General features: G+C 39.6%; 1 protein-coding gene across 5 annotated transcripts in view; it reads right to left on the bottom strand.

Moving 5' to 3' along the window:
• Nucleotides 1–1339: 1339 nt before the first annotated feature.
• Nucleotides 1340–21365, bottom strand: part of ASAP1 (ArfGAP with SH3 domain, ankyrin repeat and PH domain 1) — a 150739-nt gene continuing 130713 nt past the window's right edge. For 4 of the 5 annotated variants that reach the window (XM_030477165.1, XM_030477173.1, XM_030477181.1 and 1 more), the window contains 6 exons: nucleotides 17607–17768; nucleotides 14667–14733; nucleotides 12538–12596; nucleotides 9895–10397; nucleotides 5827–5949; nucleotides 1340–4006 (listed from right to left, as the gene is read on the bottom strand). In XM_030477165.1, the coding sequence (XP_030333025.1) occupies nucleotides 3932–4006; nucleotides 5827–5949; nucleotides 9895–10397; nucleotides 12538–12596; nucleotides 14667–14733; nucleotides 17607–17768 (989 nt within the window). In that variant the 3' untranslated portion in view covers nucleotides 1340–3931. The remainder of the gene's footprint in view (nucleotides 4007–5826; nucleotides 5950–9894; nucleotides 10398–12537; nucleotides 12597–14666; nucleotides 14734–17606; nucleotides 17769–21365) is intronic. The other variant, XM_030477199.1, reaches the window with a different exon arrangement.

Genomic DNA, 21365 nt, shown 5'->3' with positions numbered 1-21365 from the left:
GCAGGAAACTATTTAACAGGGTAGAGTGTGTGGAAAGCAGAGCTTTTTGTTGACACTCAAGTGAACTGTCACCCTCGTCTGGGGAGGGGGGAAGCATCTGAAAACAACTCTTATTTCTAGAGTTGGAGTGTGGGTTTTTGTTGAGCAGTGGGAGCTATTTCTGAGTTTCACTTACTGGTGTTTAAGACCTGCACCACTTTCACTGGTTTTGATGACTAATGAGTCTTCAACTACGAGCTTTCAGTTTGCAGGGAAAGAGTAAGCAGAAAAACTTTGCACAAGGGAGGTCTCTGGGCATGTGCTTGTCTTGGTCTCTTCTGCTCCAAACAGTATGTGAGAGATCCACCTCAGGTTTCACTTGCAAAAGGAAATCAATACGTGTCACTGGAGAACAAGTAGTACAAGTAGGACAGAGAACTGAGTGTACCGGAATCAATGTATCTCTGAATGCTGATACCTGAAATACTGTGACAAGGGCAAAACTGAGCAAGAGCAGAGCATCTAACCAGACTGCTTCCCCTGCCCCACGTCTGTATTTCACACCCCCCTTGCCCCAGATGTTTAGCCTAGGTAAATTTAAAACTAACCAAGCAGAATATCCTGTGAGGAACCCAGGCAGTGCCCGTGCTACAGGTCAGCGTTCAAGAAGCTCTTACCACAGCGCTCTCTGGAGCCCCGTGCCACTGCAGTTACTATTCTTGATACAAACCAGATCTGATAACTCTTCATATTCCAGCTTTTCCTCTGGCTAAAGGATGTTCTCATTGCTTTCTAGCAATTTCGAGTGACTTGTTCTTTTTGGAGTTTTCATGGGAATAGGTCTTAAATGAGAAGCTTCCAAGAACCGAGTCAGGGAGTGAGCTGGGTTGGAACTGAAATTCTAAGCAATAAAGTCACTCCATCCAGGTAAGGTTAGTCCTGCTGAGTTGGTTCCAGAGGTGCTGTTGGGTTTGGTAATCCTGCCCATGGACAGAGGAAGGCCAGATTCAGGACAGAGGGCCATGCTGAGCCATTCCTTCCAACCCAAAGGGCCAGCTGTAAGAAACAGGACACACCAGGCTGCCTTCCCGTATTGCCTACTGAAGCCAGAGAGAAAGCAAATCGAAACTCATGGACAAAAGAAGTGTTTTGATGCTAACTTTAGTAAGTAAAGTTTTCCAGATAAAGGCAATTGCATCCATATTTAACAGCTGTTAAAGAGATACACATTTAATTGCATTATATAAGGGGTGTTTTATAGTCAAGAGAAAACATTTCAAGTGTTTGAGTTCTACCTGTTTGGAATCCAGACTTTCTCCCTAGAAGATATTCCAGTTGACAAAAGGGCCTTGTGCAGATATCTGGGATCAACTGAATACATTTATTTAAAAGCAATTTTAAATATTAAAAAAGTAGAAATTAACACATACAGTACTCAAAAACTGTCACATTAAATACATGTGAATAGACATGTGTACTGATGGTTTACCTTAACATTCAATGAGAAGTCAAGATTTTAACTAGTGGCATGACCAGATCTGATTTCTGTACACGTTGATGTACTATGTAATAAAAAAATAAATAGCAACTGTTGTTCAACAGTAAATAAGACATCATCTGCAGAGCAAACTTCCCCCTCTGGGGGCACCTTCCCCTGGCCCTCCCCCCAACCCTTTTATCAGCTAATTTTCCATAAAGATTTAGACTTTCCAAATACTATGTCATATACAAAATTGCAGACAGTGGCTCATTGAGTTCAAATATAATACTGTACTTAAACTCAATCAATATCATACATTTTCAGATTTCTTATGACCCACAAGAAGCCAGAATAAACAGAACTATTGTTCCCGATGGAACTCATTTCATTTTATAAAATGCATATGTATACTATTTTAAAGAGCGTAGAAAAGAATAGACATTTGACTCTACATAATTTTACATGCCTAGGTTTTCGTTATATGATTTGCTTTTATCAGTTTATTTCAAGATCACTTAAAAATACAATTGACCACGAAAGTGAATAGGTTTTGTTCTTTAATGCAACTTAAAACATTGGAGTAATGGATAAAATGGAATGCTAAATAAATGCTAAACCTGACTTCCTTTCCATAAAAAAAAACCAGAATAAAGTCTGAAATACTGGAGCTGGTAATACTGAAGATTAGATGCCAGCAGGCTCCTCACTCATGGCGTGATTATTATCACTTGTAATAAACTTTTGTTATAAACGATAAGACCATCGATAAATGTTTTGTGTTTCTCTCCATGTGGGGTTTAGACTGATACTTGTTTCTAGATTAACCATGAACAGAATTAAATATTCACTGACTACAGTCTTGTAAAAGTGACTTAAAAATGGAAGCCCCCAGAAAGCCTGAGGTGTGCTTTGATGAAATGAAAACCTTTCCATGCAGCCAAGACAATCTGCTTTGAAGCAGCAGTTACCAGGTACTGAAGCCAACGTAACGTTTAAAGCAAGTAACACAAAACTAGGTATGAAAGTCATGGAACCTGCTACAGACAAACCATGGGAAAAACACAACTGTGGTATGCTTCAAAAGGTAAAAAACGATGCTGAAAGTGACATAGGAAATAAAAAGTTTCCAGTACTAGATGTACGTGTTTTCTGGCAATGCAGCTTCATCCCAGCTTCCAAGAAACCTCAGCTCCAAAGCAGCCTTCCAAAGATTTTCTTACAAACTAGCTTTAGAACAGTTTGTTACCTGGTGCTTTGAATTAAGACTATTACAGTTACAGTTCAGAGAACACTACTAAAACCAGCCTGATACTTGTGATCCGAGTTCTAGCATTAACAAGCCTGATCAAATGCATGAGAGGTCGCCTTCACTTCCACTTTTTAGAGCAATTAAAAAGAATTTAAATTTATCCTTTTATCACCACTCAAGAAGTTTTATTTTAGGTCACTAACTTTTAGCAAGGTCGAAGACAGAGGAAAATAAAACCCCACAAACTCGTTTTTCCAAGAGCCAATTCAGCTATAAACAAATACTGTTGCAAGCTCACATTGATCTGAATAGCGATTAAGTTAAAATGTTCTGTTCCTCAAATGTAGCTATATGACTACAGAACTACTTTTGTACAAAGGCAGGTTTCAAGTAAGCGTCTAAATGCATGCATAATGTCAACAGTTAACATTGTCTAGAAGTCCTTGGTTACTAAGAATTCAGTGAAAGAAACCAGCAAATTTCACATATATCTACTAAAGAACAAGAGGACTAATTTTCCTTAAAAGAAGTTTTCGAATGAAAGAAATTGGTAACTTTTTATAGTGAGGTAATATCACAGGGGAACTGCAATCACAGTTTGGCATAGGTCCACGGAATATAAACATGAAATGCTGTGTGCACGCCGTAAAACATTACTGTTATCTGTAAAGTCAGTGAATATTTGTCTTCATAATTACACTGAACTGAGCACTATATTAAATAAATACCAAAGTGGGTTTCATAGCTGTAAACTGCATACACTTATAAACTGCGGACTGGTTTTTAAAGTCTCCAAAACCATTCACTCATTCTAACTTTCTGCTAATTGTATATTGAGAATACCGAGTTATTAGGAACAGTCATTTCTGTACAGTTACATGGTTGATGGAAACCACCTATGTTTGGAAAGCTGGCAGTTCCTAGACAGAGATGTAAGTGCTAGATGCCGAGGATGGCTTCAACGAACCCAATAAGGCGTGCCAGGTTCCAAGGCTACCATAATACTGGCAAAGGCAGAATTAACACAGTATATTTACAATACATATAATTCGACCTCATGAGGTGAAAACTTAAATGAATTCTTAATTTGTAACAGCAGCTATATATACAATTGTGCACAGGATTACAGGGAGGCAGCAGCGTTCGCTTTTGCTAAAAAGCCCGTCTTGCATGAAGAATGTGCAATGCTCAAGTTTAGGATGGTTTTTGTTTGTTTGTTTTTACTAGTCTGACAGAATGTGCACAAAGGACACTGGAAAGACCCCTTTCCTCTCTGGCTGTCCTTCGATGTGGCCAATCTGCAACACAGGAGAAAAACGTACATAGATACATATAGACTTCATTTACACCATTCAAAAACAGCAGAACCACGCGGATCCTACAGAGCCTTTGCAAGTCCTTGGATAGTTTAAAGCAGCCCTTAGTTAATGTTTACATTTGTTTAAAGGAACAAAATAAAACCATACAAACATCTGTCAGACAAACCGAGCCAACTAAATCTAAAGGGAACAAACCTACAGTTTTATTTGGAAACCCACACACATCACTGAATTTCAGGAATCTCACCAAAACAGAAGCCTGATTTTCTTTTGTCTGATCGAGTTTGAGTAACAAGATGTACATCTCTGAAACCATTCATCTTAGTTAACTGAATAAAGCCTCAACATCTCACTAAAGGGAAATGTCTGCTACGGTCTGAAGTGACGATAATCTGCATGCTTCGCTTACTTAAAGCGATAAAGGACCAGCTATTTTCTCATTGAATTAGCAGTGTTCCTAATGATTTATGTGCATATTAGTATTTATCACAGTATGGGCTGATAAGTATCCTTCATATACAACTTCAATAGCCAAGCAACTTCTAAAAGAAGTCCATAATAATGGCACTTTATATGTTTAAAATGGAGAATTATAAATAACTGCCAAACTGATACAGCACTGGAGCAGCAGTCCTGGCTGAGCACAGAACCCTCTTCTGCTGCAGTGCTGCTCACTGCTTTCAGAATAACCATGTACCTCCTTCCTCTTCCCCAAGCTAACAAAATGGGAAGGGGAAACATGCAGGGCTGGCCGTTTCCTCTTGTAGAGCCAAAGGTTTGTAGCATATGAGTCAACAGCCCTCGTTTCCCTTCTCAGAAACATTCAGACTGCAGCACTTCATGAAGTTTTTTGGGCATGTACCCAAGGGTCTTAAAAAGCCACTTCACAAAACAGTTTCAGCAACGAATGCAGCTGAAAATCTTCTATGCTTAAATCACGAGTGAGAGAAAACTACGTAGCTAGAACTAAATCAGCAAAGGTTGTGCTGCACTTGGGTTAGGAAACCGTAGGCAGCAATGTGATAAGAATTTGTTTTAATCAAGATGAAATCTGTCTCATTTTCCCCAAAAGTAATTGGTAGGTAGGGAAATACGATATACCAGGGCTTTGGAGGCAAGAAGTAGAGTGTCGAGGGAGGGTTGGAGCCTTCAAGTGGGGTTGAAAAGCCCCCGGTGTTAGCACTCAAGAACCAAAGACAGAGTAGGGAAGAGGAGGATACAAACCAATGGCATGGGAGGGAAGAAAGGGAAAGAAAATGTTAAGTACCTCACATTTAAGGAGGCACAACAACAGCTTACAGCACCAATTACTAATGGTTTTTCAGACTTCCAGCAACCCCTGTAGGTACAACTTAACATTTCTGGTGAACTGAAGATAATTATGTATCTCATTATATAATTACACATATAATTAAGTATCTCATTTTTCACGAGGGGTGTAAACATGCTAAATGGAGTAGAAATCACCACCTCTTCATTTAATGGCAGGCTAGTGTGCATTACGAAGAGTGACATACATAAATAGGTGGTGTTATGAGCCAGCAATAAAGCCGAATCCAGTCAGGATAGTTCTAGCAGACTCCCAGGAAGAGACAGACCCTACCAGAGAAACTCCTACTCCTAATAGGAGTTTGAGTGCTCGATGTTAGCTCAGGCAAAACAGTCCCAAAACCCAACAAAATAAAACCCACCACCCACTGACCAACATAACAACAGACCCTCCAAATCTGGGGAAAAAAGGCTTTCCTTTAGAAGTCATAAAGTAGTTCTGTGGGGCTAGGAAAGGCAAAGATACATACCCACCACTCTTGGTCCTCTTCACCGGTTACAATAATTACTTCTCCTTCAACAAACGTGAGCTCATCATCATTATCTGCCTGACAGTCATAAATGGTCTTCACTCGCCTAACTTTGTTTTTCCCCTAAAAATAGAATGAAGTTTTAGATGAAGAACATGAGGATCAGTGAAAACATATATATATATAGAATGAATTTTGTCTTTTAGTGATGTTTTATTTTACAAGAAGGTGAAGATGGATGCTCCATCCCTGGCGGTGTTCAAGGCCAGGTTGGACAGAGCCTTGGGCCACATGGTTTAGTGCGAGGTGTCCCTGCCCATGGCAGGGGGTAGAACTAGATGATCTTAAGGTCCTTTCCAAACCAAACCATTCTATGATTCTATGATTCTAAGATGACAAAATTGCTTTCCCTGCAATCAGGGACATAAACTAAAAAAACCTCTGCTCCAAAAATGAAATTAAAATAGAACAATAATAATAATATTCTCTACACAGATGTAGGTTTTCCTTTTCTTAAGATTCAGAGCTCCCAAGAGACTTTAACGTGTAGTGCATGGCTTAAGTAACCCGTGCTTCCTCCAGTAAAGAAAGTTTAAATGATGTCTTCACATTGTTCCAGTCCACAAAACCCTCTTTCTCCTTTAGTACACACTTCATTTAAGAAACCCACCATGAGCAGAAAATTAAACCCAGCCTCCTCTGAAGGTTACAAGAGAGGTGAGGGCTGAGGAAAGTGCTGCACCGAAATACCAGTACTCCTTCCAGTTTTGGATCTAGTGCAAAAACACAGTATCTTTTGACTTCAGACCTGCTTATAGGACTGGAAATTGAGTGATTTCTCATCCGCAGTGCTAGCCATTTCTTATGAAAAGAATCTTAGCTTCAAGATGGCAGAACTAGTTTGTGATGAAAATTCACAATAGATATTCTCACAGCTCTCCCGTTCTGAATCCAAGTCTTTTCTAGGTCAGACTTTGCTGCAGCCTGCTAATTCATACGAAAAAGCCTGAGCCATGGACTCCTCCTCAAACATATGCTTCTCACAGCAGGGAAAATGCTTTAAATTATTTCCAAATACAGAAAGGAAACTATTCACAGCAAAACACTTCTGCTACTTCATATTCCTGTCTCTTCATACCCACACTTCTTCAAAACCTACAGCTCCTTCTTTGAACACAACTAGTTAGATAACAAGAATGCAAAAAAAAACCTCAAGAGGAGCACAAGGTGATGAGAAGCAGAAGGGCTACAAAGGAAAAAGTCAGCAGGTTTGAAAGGAATTTGAGCCAAAATTAACTTCACAGAGGAAATTTCCTAGCGAGCCTCCTCTGTGCTATTGCCTACCCACTCAAAATACCTCTGTGTTTTGGCAAAAACCATTCCCTGCAGATGAACAGCAGAACAGGCACACAGCAAAGAGCACTCAACTCAAGGTACAGAAACAGAACAATTAGAGAGGGCTCTAAGGGACAGAGCAGTTAACAACATAACACTAAGAAAACCCATACTCGAGACAAATTAACAGAAATTCCTCAAGTGCAGTTCAGACCAAAGAGGTTTTTTACTGCAAGGGTTTGCTGCAGCAGGAAGTTACTTCAAAGAACGTTTTCTCTCTTTTTTAAACAAATTCATGTAATTTGAACAAAAATCTCAGCTATCCCCAGGGACTGGGATTCAATATGAGTGAGTATTTGGGGCCAGGCCCAGCTTTCAACTCCATAGAACCTTTGCAAAATAAGAGCACTTCCAATCAACCCTCCCACGATGAAGGGAAGCAACCACTTCTGCCAGATCAAACCCGTCTTATTCAATAAAGAGACTAAAGACAGTTAAATTCCTCTAAACTTAGAGGACTGTGCAGCTCAGCTTGTAAGAACACATGAAAAACGTCAGCAATTGCTCCTGGTTCCTTCAGATTAGCACCTCAAATGACGCATTCTATTCTTCTCACTTAGAAGAGCAGTAAAAAGCAGCATTCAAGCCCAAGATGTATTTAATCTTGGGAAGATTTAAAAAAAGGATGGCTCTGAAGAGAGTGTGTGTTTTCCAGAACACGGTTTGGGGCACTGGTCTGTAAAGAAATAGAAGAAATTCCAGGACACGTAATTTGCAGCTATAAAACAAATGCCTGCCCCCTCCCCAACTCTTTGTATTCAATATCAGTACTTATTAAGAAGAGATTTCATGCTTAAGACTGAATAGTGATCAACTTCTTTCCATGGGTTACCCTGAAACAGCAGCGATGGCAAAGGCACCCGATGATCTTGAAGGTCTTTTCCAACCTAAGCAATTCTATGCTTCTATGGTCATTAATAATCCCTCCATCCTCTTATTTAAATTCAACACTTTTGTTGTTTAAAAAGAAGTATTTTGTCTCCTTTATAGAAAACAAACACACAAAAGAACACTCAAGTGCTCAGTGTGATGTTAGAAGCACTTGGAGCAAGTTTCATTTCTTCAAAAACATCCTTCCAAGTCCTTATGTATTAACAGCATTTGTACTTTTTACCTAATACTTCTGAATAATTGATTGCATAAAACTTCCAATACAAAATTTGTGCTCATCTATGCAGTGGTTAAATAGCCAAAGAGTAAAGTACCAACAAGGACTAGTGGCTGCTGGCCCGAGTCTTGCTGCTGCACTGATGTCACGTTTCAGCAGTTCGTGTGGAGAGGATAGAGCCAGAATGGAGGGAAGATCCATTTAAGAGGAATTCTTGCATATTATTAATTGAGCAAGAAAAGGAAGAAGTGTGCATGCAATGTGTGGAAAACTGGAAAGTAATTATCATGGATACATCATAATTTTGACTACTGTGAAAAAAGTGGAACTATTTCATTTCCTGCACATGTGAGAATGGCTGAATTTGGAGAACGCAATCTTTACTCAGAATTGTTCTGTATCAGGTAGGGTGAGAGTCTAAAAAACCCCCGAAACAACTAATCCACTATTTGCTTTCTGTACTCTTTAATAAAGTGACAAATAGCTGAGAATGTTCAGCAATATTTGCCTGCTTATATTTGAAAGTATGTAAATAAACAAAGCGTAGTTGCAGACACCTTTTGATCACATCCCTGTGCTATTTTATTTAACCTCCAGAACGCTCAGGAAGCCCAAGGAACAACCTGTTGTTCATTCTCAGTTCAAACGGGGTCTTACAGACAAGTCCATGACAGAAGCCGAGCAGAGTGACGGCTCCAGAGAACGTTCATCCTCAGGCCAGCACAAGGGAGAAATCACTCTCTACTTTCACTGAAAGAGTGGAAGTCTTACTTCCTTTACCTAAGTGCTTTGCATAGCCAATTTGACAAGCAAAACCATCTCCTTTTTGATGTATTCTTAATGATGAAAAAATCTTAAGAGAGCTGCTCTGAAGTTTCATAGAATTATTTCAGTATACATATGCATGAAGAATCCTCTGTTGGATGGAAATTGCACTGGTTAGCAAGAAGAACAGGAAGATGAAAAGGGGTTGAACAAGGAGACTTGAATTGAGTTATAGTTCCAGCTCTGGTACTACACACCATCCAACAATGTCAATTTTGACACTTCAGCATTACAGCTGAACCTTTCTTAACTACTTCAGTACATCGCATTAAATACAACAGGGACATATATTTACTAGTTTGTCACAGTTAACTTTACTAGAATATTTATGTATTTGGGTTTTGTAATAAGGGATGTTCGCATCTATTGGAAGTAGATAAAAAATTTAAAGTAATCTAAGGCATAGAGAGCAGTGAGCAAAGACAGCAGAAACAAACACCAATCAATTGAGAATTACACCCAGCACAGGTGAAAATGCCCAAGCTCCCTAATACATCTAAACACACTGTTATGCTCCCAAGGCCTTCGTTTTATGCTACTAGTACTTGTTTCTGCATGCAAAAGGCCTTGTAAACCCTCAACATTTGCTGAAGACAGCTCCTCATTCCCCATCCTAGCCCATAATGTTATGTTGCTTTGTGTGCATAGCTCAAGGGAGGAGAATTTTTTTAGCACAGATAGTCCTACAGTAACTTCAAAACCTCCCATGGATACTTTCACCGAGCTGGAATAACACCTACCATATTAATCTTCCTGGGCAGTGGCACAGGGGTTTCTGGCAGGGCGTGTGTTATGTCATTAGACTCTTCAGATGCTTGCCTTTGGACGGTGTCTCTAGATTGTACGTTTGGAGAAAGATCTAAGGAGTGAGATTTCTGATTTGCCTCTGAGGGCTGAGGCTTCGGTGATGCTTCTCCACCTTGGGTTTTAGCCAACAGCTCTCCTAGCTGAGGTTTTGGAGGAAGGTCCTTCATTTGTGGCTTTGGAGGTAAGTCTCCAAGTTGTGGTTTTGGTGGCAAGTCTCCGAGCTGAGGCTTTGGGGGTAGTTCTCCAGGCTTTGGGGGTAAATCTACCACTTGAGGTTTCTGAGTTAATTCCAGAGGCAGAGGCTTTGGGGGCAAGTCTCCAGGCTGTGGTTTCTGTGGTATATCGATGGAAAGCGAGGGCTTCTGAAACATTTCCGCGTGCTGATGGGATTTATCTATTGAAAGATGATGACTGGTTTCTATTTTTCTTAGTGCCACTACAACAGAAGAGCGTAACAATGGTTTTTCACAATCTCATTTTAATATTAAAGAACTTAAACACATATCAAAACTGTAATTGTGTAAATGACCACACGTTCACCAAGCACTTTAACTACCCGTATGTCCTCCCAGTCTATGACAAACGCAAGGGAAACACGACTTCATGTAACCCTCTTTCACTGAGGACTCATTTCATTGCTCCTCCTGGAGGCCATGAGTGCTTAATCCAACAGCTACTAGGTTGTAAATTTATAGATTAACTACTTAAGCAGAAATAAAGTGATCTTGTAATGGACCTAAACCAGAAAGTATTAAATATAAGCCACTGACATGACTGCAATGAAAATCCTCTTTAATGACAATTATTCATATATACAGTTGAACTCCAGACAAAAACCCTTGAGTCTCAGGATTAGTACCTGTAAAATCTTAAAGAAGAGATGAGTGAGCACATATGTGTCTATATAGTCTATAGAATATGTATTACAGACATTAAAACTAAAACTAATAATAAATTATTGTAAATATTTACAATTTAGTAAAGATGAGATATTTTAAAATATGTATTTTGTAGATTTTGTGGAAGGGAATTGAAAATATTCTCAGTGTCATGTGCTGATTCTAGTGCTAGTTCCTTAAGAAAACTTGACGGAAATCTACCTTAAAAACAAGCCCATAAGAACACAACAAAACCCCACAAACCCTTAAACCAAACAACCCTGCATCAAAACAGATGAAGGGGGACGGGCAAGGAAAAAGTTATGGCCCATGATGAAAGCAACACATTTTGACTGGAAGGAATAATTTCCTATTGTGTTCAGCACAATTTTAGTATCATATTCTACCAGACAAAAAGGTGTCCTGAAGGCAACAACACTCCCTTTGGATATCACCTACTGCAATAACACTTTCATGCTGTATTTATGTTTATTTACAGCAAAAAAACCCAAAACTTTACATAATTTCCATGAAAGAAATTGTATAGCTACTCTCAGATACCTCATTGTAAAAAATGCCTCTGTTGATACCTGTGTATGGCTTTGTCTCTTAGACTTATCTAGTAGCAAACGTAAAATATTGATCATCCGCATTGGTTTGAGGCTTAAGTAAATGAGATGAAAAAAATGATAGTAGCTGTTGAAGTGCTTTGATTGAGCCCATCTTAAATTTTCACCTATATGATATTAAATCAAGGAAGTGTTGACTTCCTTTGCAGCGGTACCCTACTGCATCATTGGTGTCTCTTTCAAAAGATGACACCAGGTCACAACAACTGTAATTTAATAAAGTTGAAATTTCAGATTTGCATTTTCCGTTACAATGATTTGCACTCTCAGGCATCCAGCTTCTGAAGTTTGGGCAGGCATCGCTTCCTGATCTTCAGGCTCTGTGGTGATGATCCACTCACACAGATATAACGTCTTTTTGATGGATTCTGTATGAGACAGAGCTATGAGAGGTAGGTCTGCTTTCAACTTTACAGTCAACTGCTGCAAGATCAAAAAACTAGGTAAAATTTGCTGTATTAGTTTAAAGAAAGGGCCATAAGGTGTTCACTGGGATGAGGGGCTCAGCAAGTTTGTCACCAAGTGAGCACGTAACAGGAACTGATTTCTTTCGAAGTTGTTATAAAGACAACAACCCTGATCACCAAAACACGGCAGTGGACACAACTTACTTCAAGGGTATCAAGAAATTTCACTTATGGATGTTAGGAAGAAAAAAGAATTGACCAACAAAAGTGGTCAAAGATAGAAATAGAAGCCCAGAGAGGTTATCCATGGAGAGCCTCTAAACGCAACTGGACATGGCCTTGGCAACCTGCTCTCATGTCAGAAAGTTGGTCCTTCTCCGAGTGGTGGATGGGACCAGTTGACTTCCTGAGGTCTCTTCCAGCTTCGACTAGTTTATGATATTTTTTAATGTTATTTTCCACAGATCCGATTATTCTTTTAGTTTAATAAAAACCTTCCCAATATTCAAAAATCCTCTCAGTTTTTTTGCTAAGCTTTCGTGGTTTGTGGCATTTTAGAAATACAACTTTTGCTGAAAAATCCATATATTTAAAACAAGTATCTACATTCTCACACATTTAAAACATACCATGATGAGAACACCCACAAGGAGAACTCTTACCTTTTTGAGGTAGTTTGGGAAGAACTCTAGGGCCAAGTGCAGTCTTTGCGGTCCCAGTGCTAAATCAACAGATGTGAATTGTTAGTGCTTTCAACTGTCACAAAGTATACTCAAAACACTGCTTTTTCAGAGAAAAAGACATACAAACCCTACACAGCTTTAATGCTAAAGGGCAGATTTATTCTACAAACTATGGTGTGTGCAAAAACATACTCTAAAAATAGGTGTAGCTGAAAGACCAGCTGAGTGGGCACATCCAGAACTTTAAGGAAAACTTGGTCTTTAAAATAATTATACTGAAGCATTCAAAACAATTTGTCCTTTATGTCAGTGATTTGAAGTTTCCCAGGACTAAGCCTATGCCTTGTAGCCTACTGCATGAGTATGATACTGTATTACACTCAAACTGCAGCCACGTCGGGAAACAAAAGCTCTGCTACTCCAAGGAAATACTGATGATTGTGGGAAAACAACAGGCTTTACTCTGTCAACCTGTGTTACAGCTGTATTAGCTACTTATAGTAGTAAACAACAATATAATCAGGAGTTGTGAGTAATTTATTACAACATAAAAATCTGAGATAGTTGCACATTGTCAAAACTTTCCATCTAAGCTTTCTGTTGTAGACAATGTTTTTCAGAATTAACACCAGGCTAGCTCAGATCTACAAACCTGGCACGTGAGGGCAAAACATATCACAAGGTTCAACAAAACCCACCAAATATCTTCCACCAAAACCACATTCAAGTCACTTTTATAGAAAAGGACTGCGGAAGAAAAGAAGAAAGCCAACTGATTTAAGGCATAAAAATCAAACAATAAAAAAATCAAATAAAAATCAGTGTCACCTCAATTACTCAAAAAACAAGGAAAAAGAAATATGAGTGAGGAAGTTGCCAGAATATGTTCAAGAGAGCGGAGTGTCTTCTGCATCAGACTTGATTCTGGTGTTACTTGTCTCCAAAGCTAGCTTTTCAAAAGGAGTATGATGAAATAGTTTTGATTTCCTAGCTTTTCTTAAGTAGTCAAAATACATCATGACACAAAACTGAAAGAACAGCCAAGCTCTATCTTGATTCAATAAATAATTACCTCGGCCTTTATCTAATGCCATCAAACATGAGAATCATACATCCACCCCTGTCTTACAAGTACCAAGTGTGGACCAGCTCTTTGTGCTGCAGGAACATCACCCTTTTTCCCTGAATACCCAGTGCTGCCTGGATGGATTCAGCCAACGTGGCAAGTCAGCTGTGCCACCACCAACACACCCCCTGCCTGTCCTGACAAGGCAGATCACAGGCTGAGGAGTGCCCAGAAATGATACCTACACATCTTGTTCTGTGATGTGTTTGACACTACACATCCAGCTCCAGCCACGGCCTCATCACGCACACTGTGGTCATGCCCGGTCCCTGTTGTATTGCCTGAGGCACATGTTTATTAGAATTACCATGCTTTGAACCTCAGGACTCTGGAATCACAACACTGATAAAGGAGTAGCAAACACTCAGTGACAGGAATGTATGGTTATCCTTACTACTGCAGCTATTGAAAAAGACACTTGTAATATACTGACCTGATGAACTATGAGCTAAAAGCAGTTTGTTATTACAGCCTTACACAGTGTGTGTCAGCACACAGGCTTGACAGACTGGCAAACAGTTGAGCTGGACAACTGAGATGAATTCACTCTCTTAGAGAGCTGTCTCCGATGCCAGCCTGTACCCAGAGTGACACTTCTGCAACTGAAGGCGTGAGACCTCACACTGAAGCGCATAAAATGAAATGCAGGACACATGAAAAGAAAACTTTTGTCCTGCTGGGCTGCAGTCTGAGACAGCATTCCCCAGCTCAGAGACTGCTTCTGTAGGAGCAGTAGATGGATTCTGGTACAAGTTGTTCTGTCCACCCCTCTCAAAGGATGAATTGTGTCTGGACAGCTATGAACAAAGCGTAGGAGGCTCAATGAAGCCAAAGTATTTGCATGGTAGTAAGGCATGCAGAAAACTAATGAAGAAACATAGCTAGGATTTTACTTCATATGAAAGGCAATTTCTTTTCTACTTTATAAATTAGTTATCTTTAAATAAATTTTCATCTTTGCCTTCATATACACAGATTTTACCTTGACTGCTGGGACATCCCCTCAAACTTGTTTGCAGCCTTAGTTGAAGGTGGGCCCAAATCATTACCTGAGGTGAAAAAAGCACAATTTAAAGAAAATTATCATTCGGATAACTGAAATGTAATCACCAGAGGGTGCAACTTAAAGTGAAGTACACATTCGTCCAAGTATCCTCTATACAACATGTCTAGAGATATTAAATATCATTATTATTGATAGTTTTGTAACTGACAAAACAGCAGGGACAGTAATAATCCAACTTGATCTTTCATACAACACAGTTTAAACCACCTCACTGGTAGCTCACATCTGCTGGCAGGGGAAGATTGAATGACATTGCTGAGTTACTGCTGTAGGGCATTTGTTTTGAATATAGTGTTTCAATTTTCCCTGAATGGAAGGAGATACTACAGGCCTTTACCAAGTAAATTTATCACGGATGTTTGCATTTTGCATTCTGAGGCACATCTTTTTAAAACCACCATGAATTTGATTTTATTCACAAAATATCATTATTTCTAGGGATTGGTCTTTTATCCTAGGTAAAGAATAGCCTTTGCTGGTTTAATAACTAAGTCGGTGTGTAACCATAACCTGAATGTTAACCATTGGTAAAGAAAAGATCCTGGGTATACTCAATTCTGTCAAAGCCAGCAAAATCCAAACCCAAGTGCTCCAGAACTCCTTCAGAAGGCTTCCTTTTCATTAACCATCACCATTCCCAAGGTACAATTATACTTTTAGTGCCTATATCATTCCCCCTTCCCGTTTCTATTATAGCATGTCTAAACAATCTCAGAATCAACTTCAACAACCATTAGGAAATTTTGTCACTGAAATAGATGTAAAGTGACATTTAGTGATCCAAGAACACAAAATACTTCCCATGCAAAAGAATGACACATTTGCTTAGATGCCATTCTTAGTGCATTGAAGTCTAAATGAAACAGCAGAGAAGGCTCATGCTGAGCCTTGCTAAAAATATGTTTGTATTTTAAATGGGGAGAAAAAAGGAAAAATAAAGGTAAAACAAACAGCAAATCCTTCACACGTAGATCCTATGGATCAAACAAGGAAAAATATCTTGTGGTTGCTATGGAAATCCAAAATAATCTAAAGACATTTTTAGAGTATCTTTGAATAGTAACTTAATTTGCTTAGACATAAGCTAAGGATTGCTCTGCTTGAAACCTCAATCAATGCACACATTAGAAAACAAATGCTGAAATTCAACATGACAAGAAATATAACAACACAGAAAAATGCTTCTGAAAGGGAAAGCAGCGAACATCTGACAATGCTTTTAAACCAAACCACAAAGGCAGATACAAGAAACTCCCTCTTTTATAAACACAAAACTTAATACTTGCTTAAAATCCAAACGGACTTTGAAACAAGTTTTTGTACAGATCTCTGATAAGGAAAAAGGGGAGAGAAAGCCCCTCTTTCACCCACTGAAGCTTAGGTTGCACTGCAGAGCAGAAAAGAGACAGAATAAGCAATGTTCTTCTCCAGCCCTACCTTGAAAAGGTATTCTACTGCTATGAGGTTCTTCAGCTCCACACCTGCACCTTTCCAGTAGTTTTCTTTTCCTTTATCTGTTGTCTAATGTTCTTAAAGAATAGTTGGCACTAGCTTAGCATCTGTTCCTACGGCGCTTTTCATCCCGATAGTCTGACATCAGATTGTGTTCTAGTATATGGCATTTTAGGTGCTGTTTTGGACTTACATATTTGGGCTTTTTATAAATTTTTGAAGTCCAAGCTCTTCAAAATGCCTTTACTACCTCTGAAATAGCAGAGGGCTCTTAGACTCCAGAACATAGGAAGCATTTTTTCCATAGCCCAGACATCTGAAAAGTAGAGAACTGAAAAAGACTGTCATTATTTGCATTCCTTTGAGAAACAGAAAAGGACTTTGCTTTTCATTGGACTCCATATTTCTCTTCCTATTAAATCCTAGATTAAATCACGTATTCTACAGGAGTACTCTATGATTTACCACACTTAACTCAATTTGCTGTTTTTAGGCTTGCAATTTTTTTAGGCTAGTAATTTTGTGTTTGCATTAGAACAGAGAGAGGATACTCTTAAGATATAAGAAATGTATGCACCCCCCTATGTAAGCATTGGATTCCAGGTCAGAAGTCTACAGGTTTATGGAAAACTTGCCACCAACACTAGTAAATTTCATGGGCCTGAGATTTATAAGTACCAGGATTTATAGGGAGAAGTTGACTGCATAGAGCAATGTTTATTGAAAAGAGGAGTCATTCAAGTAGTCTGGTAAATAGTTTGCAAAAGCTTCTGTCAGAAAAGTATCCTGTTAAAAAGAAACAAAAAAAAAGTGTGCTTGTTTCTGTTTAACTTCTGCAGGTAGAAGGATGCGACCCTATCAGTCTTGGTGTATGTACAGACAATATCACAAACCCCAAAAACATATTAAGACAACACATCACCAGCTAGGTGCCAACACTTTATGGGAGAGATCTGGCACAGAGCCCAAGGAAACCAGCTCTTCTGGGAATCAGAACCACACAGATTCACTGAGGTCTATCTGCCCCAAGTCACGAGCCACCTACGTCAATGAGGTGGTCAGAACAGCAGCAGGGGTGAGGAAGCAGAGGCAGAGGAGATGCAGCGGATGAGGGGGCCGGGGTGAGGGCAGCCTGGGCAGCTGGGGTAGAGAGAGGGAGGCAGCAGAGACCGAATTGGGCCCCAGGGGAGCGTGGAGTGTTTTCAGGTTTCTCAAGTGAGACTCAGATACAGAAGCCTGGAAGCTAGAGTGACAGAAGATAGAACTGCTGATTTATCTGAGCTGACGCTGCATCAAGCTGCAATCATTGGAAAGCAAGCACCAGGTGAAAAGAAACCAAAGATCATATATCATCCATCACAAAAGGCTTTCCCTTGCCCTTTTGTTTTGCATTTCAAAACTCACCCCAAGGAATTGGGCCCTTATTCTGGGGTCCATGAGGTAGTGGGCTTGGTGGGTCAGAGAGGGTTCTTTTGTGTCCTGGGGGTGGGGGAGGTGGTCTCTTCTTGGAAAGAGTGGAGCTGCCACTAGAGGTTTGAGTGCTTAGAGGGAGGGTTGAAGGTGGGCCTGCAAAATAACAAACAACCTTCTTACAAATACATGTGCATAAACGTCAAAGCAGCACTGAAAAATTCACAGTCAGACCCACAGCAAAGTGCAGCAAAGGACTCAAATGAAAAGACAAGCCATGCCAGAACACTGTTTAGATTAAACGACACGTTCACCACATTTTTAACCATCTCAGCTGTGGGAATATAAGCAACTTGACAATAGAATGACACGGGTAGTTATGTTCAAAAATACAGAATTAATCAGTCCAGGATTCCTAATTTTAGGCATAAAAAAAAGCATGAAATCCTAAAATTGTTATATGTGTTATATGTGGGATTAAAGCTACTGTTAATTTGGAACAGAAAGAAATATCCTTCTAGATGTTCTAGCATGTGGGGACATTTTTTCCCATCCAGCGCATCCCATAAGAATTCTGTTAATAAACTTGGGGGGGGATGCAGGGAATAGAAAACCACCTATGAATTTTCCTTGCATTTTGAAAATTGGATTGTAAGCTTTGCAACTTTTTCTATATTTATTTTCCTTTTTTATGTGGCTTAAATTAATGAGATTATGCATTCTTAGAGCAATGCAAACTGTTGTATGCAGTGTCTATAAAATAAACATCAGCAAAGCCCTTTCTGAGGCTGAAATTGGCTATTTAATGGTAGCATTGCTTATAGAGCTTATGCAGTCACCCCTCCCGGTCAACACTTTATTTCCTCCTGCACCAACGTTGGCACAAATGTTATTCAACACAACGCACGTTTTACAGGATGTAAACACAGGTTAAAAGACAAAATAACCTAGAGGGAAGACAACAATTTTCCCTGATCAGCTGCACCATTCCCCTTCAAAAATGCCCTCAGTGAGCAGCTCGAGGAAGCAGGCAGTGCAGGGAGCAAACATGCAGTGAGGGGACAACTGCTCCAGTCAGTGGCTATTGCCACCACAAGACATTACTTGTAACACTTATCCCAATTAGTCTGTGTTAGGTTAGAACAGCTCTAAGGTGGTTTTTTGTTTGATTTTAATCTAAGCAACAAATAACGCTCCCCCTGCCGTCATGATGTTGCAAATACATTTGCAGGTAAGAGCTTTGCTATCACAGGCTCTGGATAAACGCAGAAAATTGATTTAAAAGCAAAGTTTAGTTATACCTGAAATTTCAAGTCTGCTGTCACATGTTTTGTAGCACTATAGAACCAACTTGCCTATTATTTAAAGACCTATTTGAACAGTGTTTGAGACAAAGATCTTCATTTTGTTAATCAGGATCTAGCCTGACCTGCACACAGAGCTGCCTCTTCAGAAATATTTATTACCACTCTCTGTAGATAGACTGAAAATTACCAAAGTCTGCATTCCTTCCCAAATTACTATGCAGCATAAAAGTACTAGAGTCAGTGAAGAACAATCATCTGTTAAAATTCCTTAGGTGAAATACTAAACGTTGAAAAAGTAACTTCAGTTATCCTACAAGCATGTGTATATTTGCCAGGTCTTTTCAGTGGGTGACCTCCCTCTTTCTTCTAAACCCCAAAGAAAAGATTAATAAAACTGCCTATCCTGAGTTAATGATTCAATCTGTTCTCCAGATTCTAGCCTGGAAGGCCTTTTGCTGCTCAGGAGAATCTCTCAACCACAACCCCAGCAGGTATGTTGGACCTGGCTTTCCATTAATTGCTTACCCTTGTAAACCAAACTATACATTATGGGATTCTTCCTCTCAATTTACTCCCAACTTCACAAAACCATTAATTGACAAAAAGTCAAATGTTAGTGCAAATTAATGGTTGTTCCCCAATTTGCATCCTTTCTCATTTTCATGTCTTCCTCGAGCTCTAAGAAAGGAAGCTAATTTAAACCAAGCATTGAAACGTTTCTGCCAGCAAAGAGAAGAAAACTTTTCTCAGACTAAGCTTTGACAGATGATCCCCTAGATTAGTTAGAAATTCTTCAGTTGGCTTAAATATATATGAATCAAAGGTTGTTCTGCAAACTGTAGTAACTCAGAGCATAACGTAGGAGTGGCGAGGGGGAAAGGGGAATTCAGCATCCAGTGTTAACAGTAACGTTATTTTTAAAGCATGTCGAAAACACACACAGAAGGTCAGTATTTCCCTCTGACACCTCGAAAAGGCGCTGCACAGTGACAAACTGCCGGCAACGGGGAATGTCCAGCACCTCGGAGGCTCGCTCCTACCACCACCTGCTGTGCTGCTGTTAGTACTGCACTGCCAACACGGTCTGCAGCCCCACCACAAGTGACACAGAGTTCAAACCAGGCTTTAAGGACAGAAACGCAGTGAAACAGTATTGTGTGCTTATGGTAAACATAAAACCTCTGGCATGAAGTGAAAGGTTTCCTTTTTATTGCCAATAAAATGAAGAATTCTTCTCTAAAAAGCTAAAATTTAGTAGGATAAAATTCTTTGAAGGTGGTTATATGGATATATATTTTACATTTCTCGCTAGTAGTGTTATCTCCAGACATCACAGAGGAGCTGAAAAACATTATCACTTCATAGCTTTCAAAAGTTCCTATGGCATAAAACAGTTCCAGGGAAAAGGTTTAAAAGCATTAAAAATAATGCATTTGTCAGACTCCTACCATTTGTCCCTATATTAATTTTGCAGAAGAAATCATTATAAATTTAGAAGATGAGATGGCTGAAATACAAAATAACTTACTTTCAGTAAACAGAAAATAAAGGAAAACTTCAAAATATCTTTTCATAAAGAGGTGTGAAGTCACATCACACTTTGAATAAAGCAAACATGGGAAATGTTCTGGAATCTAAATCAGCTTTTGGAAACAACTGGTGAAACAATACACAGATCTAATGATGACGTACAAAGCATCTTAAATTTATTATGAAACACTTTGTGTTATAGAATCAGCTTAGTTGGAAAAGACTTTTAAGATCAAGTCCAACCATTACCCCAGGACTGCCACGGCCACCATTAAACCATGTCACTAAGGGCTTCATCATCACCATCAAGCTCTAGACAAGTAAAACACTCTGTAACACACAGGGCTACCCCCCCACCTCTCCTTCCTTGCCTATCCCTTCTGAATAGTTTATAGCCATCCATTGCAGCACCCCAGTTGTGCGAGTCATCCCACCATGTTTCTGTGACTGCAACTATGTCATAGTTCTGCTGCACAACATTTGCCAGCTCCTCCTGTTTGTTACCCACACTGCATGCATTGGAGATGCACCTCAGTTGGGCTACTGATCCCACCACCTTTTGTGGAGGAGAAGCACCAATTCCTATGTGACCACTTTCAGGTCCTTCCATGGTTTCTAACACATCAATAATCCTCGTGTCTTTGCTGCCGCATGGATCCCCATCCCTTGCCTCGAACTGCAGGTTCCTGCTGGGTCTCTCAGCTCCCCTGGTTCAGCAAACTGCCCTGTGCACCACACTAGAGCTCTCTACTGCCGATCCTGCCAGCACCAGAGCTGCTTGCCTCGGCAATATACACACATATATATGTATAAACAGAATCTCAAAACAATTCTTCCATGATAGTTTAATTACACAAGGTTAGCTAGATATTGTTAAGCAATAACCAGAACAGTTATTTTTCTACATCAAAGATAT

The sequence above is a fragment of the Strigops habroptila genome, chromosome 1 (genome assembly GCF_004027225.2).
Source record: "Strigops habroptila isolate Jane chromosome 1, bStrHab1.2.pri, whole genome shotgun sequence".
NCBI classification, from domain to species: domain Eukaryota; kingdom Metazoa; phylum Chordata; class Aves; order Psittaciformes; family Psittacidae; genus Strigops; species Strigops habroptila.
Note: the sequence above shows the minus strand (reverse complement) of the source record. Positions and strands in the feature narration are given on the sequence as shown.